At 43.2% G+C, this 4755-nt stretch overlaps 1 protein-coding gene across 1 annotated transcript in view; it reads right to left on the bottom strand.

Annotated features, from left to right (window-relative positions):
• LOC119268688 (anoctamin-like protein Os01g0706700) overlaps positions 1–3204 on the bottom strand; it is a 9471-nt gene extending 6267 nt beyond the window's left edge. The window contains exons 1-8 of the mRNA XM_037550383.1: positions 2618–3204; positions 2399–2468; positions 2196–2311; positions 1181–1307; positions 1007–1107; positions 797–888; positions 594–698; positions 225–494 (exon numbers count right to left, since the gene is read on the bottom strand). Of these exons, the coding sequence (XP_037406280.1) occupies positions 225–494; positions 594–698; positions 797–888; positions 1007–1107; positions 1181–1307; positions 2196–2311; positions 2399–2468; positions 2618–2830 (1094 nt within the window). The 5' untranslated portion in view covers positions 2831–3204. The remainder of the gene's footprint in view (positions 1–224; positions 495–593; positions 699–796; positions 889–1006; positions 1108–1180; positions 1308–2195; positions 2312–2398; positions 2469–2617) is intronic.
• Between the last annotated feature and the right edge of the window lie 1551 nt (positions 3205–4755).

Below are 4755 nucleotides of genomic sequence, written 5' to 3'. Positions count from 1 at the left end.
GAGATAATTGTGCGTGTCCCAAGTGTACACGTACGTGTATTAGGTGTAGTTGTCCCGCTTCTTTCCCAAGTCTATAATCTGTAATTAGGGTCACAGTAGTGAACGGAACTACCCCTTTACATGCTACATATGGGCACCCCATGATGTCAATACAATTGTCTTGCATCAAATCCTATTCTACAATGATAAATGAACTACTACATAGATCATGGTGACATTCTTACCTCAGCGCCTCAGTTTCAGTTTTTTCATACAAATGAGCATAGGCCAACTCAAATGGCAGCTGAAGACAAATAATACCCAGAACAATAATCGCATTGTTCCTAATTCTTAGAAGGACACCAGACCACTCATTTCTTTGCAATCTCCTTTTCTCAGCAGGCGCATCATCAAAATTCTTTTCGTCCACACGCTCAATAGAAAGATAATGCCTTATTGGTTCCAGTTCGTTGGCCGAAGCTTTGTATTCAGCAAATGAATAATTAATGCCCCATCTGCTTTCAGGCAACATATGGAAGAAAGAAAAGTTGTGGTCAGGAATTTAATCAACAAGAGCTTGAATAACAACTGCATATCCTGGAATTGGATGGTACCTAGCAAGAAGTGCTGAATTCTTCCTTTTCCAAAATTGCAAAAAGAAGACAGCCCAAGAAATCACGAAGATAAAGAAAGCAGGAAGAACCAGCCACTGGAATGACCTGAGTTCAAAGAGCAGAGGGGAATACTTACTACTTAGCTGACTGTATTAGTTATATTTGTACCATGTTTTAAAAAAGAGCCACGGTAACATGCATACCCAAAATCTATAAGCTGAGTGGCCAATCCAGATACGGCTGGAAAGAATAGCCAACGCGTATACATTCCTAGGAAAGCAAAGTATGTTGCAATCTGCAGTTCAAAAATGGGGGAGTTATGGTCTCGAAAGGAATTCATTTATTGATTTGCTTTTGATAAATGGTCCAGAAACAAGATACAGTAGCTGCAACGTGCTGTCATGTTGTTCTACCTTGGTTCCAAAATAGGAGTAAACTTCATCAATAGGTTGCCATGTGAAGTCATGCCAGTTAAGTGCCCAATTTCTCAGGAGCTGTTTCCTTTTAACTTCCTCTACAAGCAAGTAGTGTTAGCTAATGCTACGAATTTTACAAATATTTTTATTATCTTAGGTTAATATATGTACCATGCAAAGGGAAGACTAGCTTTACAACTCCTTCATCTTCAAGCCTACGCAATAGTGACTCGTTTTGTTTCCAATAGAACTCTTTATCGTCAAATTTGAGAGATATTTCAGAGTTGGTCTTGTTCACCTGCATGGTTCAATAACAATGTGCTATCACACAAGGAAATCTGAGATTCCGTATCACAAAAACTAAAATGCTATTCAGATTGGGTATATGCTTTACTATTCACACATCATATTAAACAAATGAAAATTTAAGTAGAAAATCCCACTTTCTATAGCTCATATATCAAACGTGCATATATTGTTGCCCCTTTCAGGTCCTCTGATAATCTATGCATCGGTTACTATATCATTTAGAAGAGATAAATATGCATATATTGTTGCCCCTTTCAGGTCCTCTGATAATCTATGCATCGGTTACTATATCATTTAGAAGAGACAAATATGCATATATTGTTGCCCTTTTCAGGTCCTCTGATAATCTATGCATCGGTTACTATATCATTTAGAAGAGACAAATATCAAATGCAGAAACCAGACAATAGAAACAAATTATTTTGCTTCAAATCAGGGCACACAATGCTATAGACAAGAAAATTTCATTATTATAAGAAAATAAATGTTTCCTATCCAAAGAATCAGGTCACAAAAATAAAAGTATGCTAGAATGCATCCATATGTAAGATGTAGATATAATTTAAAATAAATATGGTTCCTCATATTAAAGTGTACTCCCTCCGTTCTTTTTAACTCTGCATATTAGGGCAAATGTTTGGAAGTTTGACCAAGTTTTAATAGAAAAAAACATCAAACATACACAAAACCAAATCAATATCATTATATCCATCATGAATACATTTTCATATTGTAGATAATTATATATATTTGGTTAAATTATAGTAAGTTTGACTTAAGAGAAACCTAATATGCGGAGTAAAACGAAACGGAGGGAGTATAACTACAATTTGGCATAACTAGGAAAGGCAGCAGCTACAAAAGAGGTTATACTCACAATGCCATATATCAAGTAGCGGAAACAGGTAAACCGCTCTCGCCAGCTAAAGAGGGAACCATCAGGCTGCCTGACGAATGCTGCCACCTGTTCCCATTCAAACTGCAGCTCCATTCCTGAAGGAAGATTAACAATGAGCACACGAACACATTACTGACGGTCTGACGCCACATCTCAAACACTTAGTGCATTAGTTGAGTTACCGATGTAGGTAAGCTTCTTCATCTGCATCTCAGAAGCGGCTCTGCCCAGAATCCCCATGGGCGCGGACAGCTAAATTGGAACAGCAAAACCACATGCACTATAAATCAATTTGAGGAGTTCTTTAATCTCTGGGCTTTCTCTCGGAAACCGCCTCATTACTTGGAATTAGGGTACCATGGCAAAACAAATTGAAAAAGGAAAAAGACAGCCGCACTGACCTTGATGAACTCGGCGGGGACGCCGCGGACGCGCTCGACGAGCAGGCCGGCGCCCTCAAGCTCACGCACCAGGCTCGCCACGCAGTCCTCTCCCGCCGCGGAGCGCGAGAGCTTGGGCACGACGATGCCAACCTCGAAGTCCGTGGCCTCCTCCATTCCCCCTCCATCCCCGCCATCTCCTCCCCCTCCCCCTCCCCCTCCCCCTCTCCGCATGTCCACCGATCAGGCGCGGGCGTGGTGGCGAATGGCGATGGGCACAAGGAGACGGATCCGCATACGGGAAGGGAAAAAAGGGCGAATGATGGCGGCGAAGGGGAGGAATAAACAACCAATCGAAAGGGGAAAAATGGCGTTGGGAACGGCGGAGAGAGAGAGGACGCGGGGGGTAACGGATTAGGAGGAGCGCCGGTTTCTTGCGCTTAATTCGATTTAGAACTTGGTTAACAAGCGTTAGAAAAACTTAAAAATGAGAAAAAAAATATAATAACTTGATTAGCAAGTTATTTAAAATTAACCAACGCGCCGGGGCCTGTGGGCGTTAATTAAGTGGCGGTTTGGAGGGTGGGGTTTGAACGGACGGGAGAGAGAGAGAGAGAGAGCGCCATTGGAAGGCGTGCGTGCCACTGACTGGCAACAGCGCAGAGGAAGTGATTTTCGAAAGCTGTGGGTGTGTGGGGCCGGTGAGTAGTAGGAAAGCGCATGACAGGTGGGCCTTGTTTGCCAGCGGTCCACGTGACATGTCACATGTGAGCATCGGGCGCGTGCAGGAGAGACCTTTTTTCCCTGCGCGGAGGTTTCGACGGAACGGGAGCTGGTTTAGCCAAGAGACGGTGCGGCTGAAAGTGGGCCTGCTGGCCGTTTCGGCATGTCCGCCTCCGCGGGGAGTGGCAGTGTCGACGTGTCGGCAACAACTTTCCGTACGGTAATGATGGTACTGCACTGCTATGCGAACGCTTTGCTTTCAGACGAATCGCTGTCTGTGTTGTCCGAACGGGCCTGGCATGATGTCTCCGCACAGCTTGCTGGTTGCTGGGCATATTTCGGAGCACTAGACACCCAGAAATTTACGTTGGATATGATGGTTTAGTTCATAAACTTGCAAAAGGTGATTAACTAGTCCACAAACTTGCAAACTATGTGATCAACTAGTCCACAACCAATCAGAGAGGAACAATTGGCGCCTAGCTGGCTGCTTCGTGGCACACCTGGCCGGACTGACTCTTTTGCGGAAAACCCCTTAATGTTTCAGGAAATCACGCCCGCAGTCCTTGTTTCCCTTGTCTCCTTTATCCCTGTACAAATCCCTAGCTCTCTCCTATTTTCCCCTTTCCCTGTCAGGTCCAAATCCTGACGGCGAGAGAATGAGAGTGTTCGGTGACGGCGGCGGGAGAAGAAGAGTGGTGGCTTCCGATCCCATGGAGTAGGCGCAGACGGGTTCCTGGGTGGCGGCGGGCCTGGAGAACCTAGCGCCAGGGTCACTGCAGTTCTTGACTTCGGTGGTAAGAAGGTAAGTACAGAAATCATGAATCCCTAGGAATAGTGAACTGCAGTTCTTGACTTAGTACAAGGCCTTGACTTGAATTGCTCATCATTTTTTCAGGAGTGGGCTGGGGAAGGGATGGCAGAGCCAAGTCAGTGATTAAGGATCTAGCCATGAAGAACATGGAGTTGGAGGCCAGGATTAAAGTACTTGAAGTAGAAACTGAAAGGAATGAGAAAGAAAAGAGAGCAATTGTGAAGATGCAGAAGGAAAGAGAGCAATTTAGAGATAAGATTTTTTGTTTTGGAGCTCTTCTGTATGTTGGCCTATTTGCCATTCTGATAACTGTCATTGTTAGCAAGTAGGGTGTTTTTACTGTGCTAAGAAATGTTGATGTAGTAGTGACCAAATGAAGAAATGATGAAATGAAATTGTTTTTTAGAGAACTGAAATTGTGATGATGATGAAATTGTTTTTCAGAGAACTGAAATTGCTCTTGCCTCATGAAGAAATGATGATGAAATTGTTTTTTTTAGAGAACTGAAATGTGCATTGTACCAAAATCCAGATAGTTGCAGCAAAATTTAGATAATGCAAGCAAATTTCAGTTAACTTGACTGTAAGCAAAATTCAGATCAAGCAAATTTCAGTTAACCTA

The sequence above is a fragment of the Triticum dicoccoides genome, chromosome 3A (assembly GCF_002162155.2).
Source record: "Triticum dicoccoides isolate Atlit2015 ecotype Zavitan chromosome 3A, WEW_v2.0, whole genome shotgun sequence".
In the NCBI taxonomy this organism is placed as follows: Eukaryota; Viridiplantae; Streptophyta; class Magnoliopsida; order Poales; family Poaceae; genus Triticum; species Triticum dicoccoides.
The sequence above is the reverse complement of the archived record's forward strand: the minus strand, read 5'-3'. Positions and strand labels throughout refer to the sequence as shown.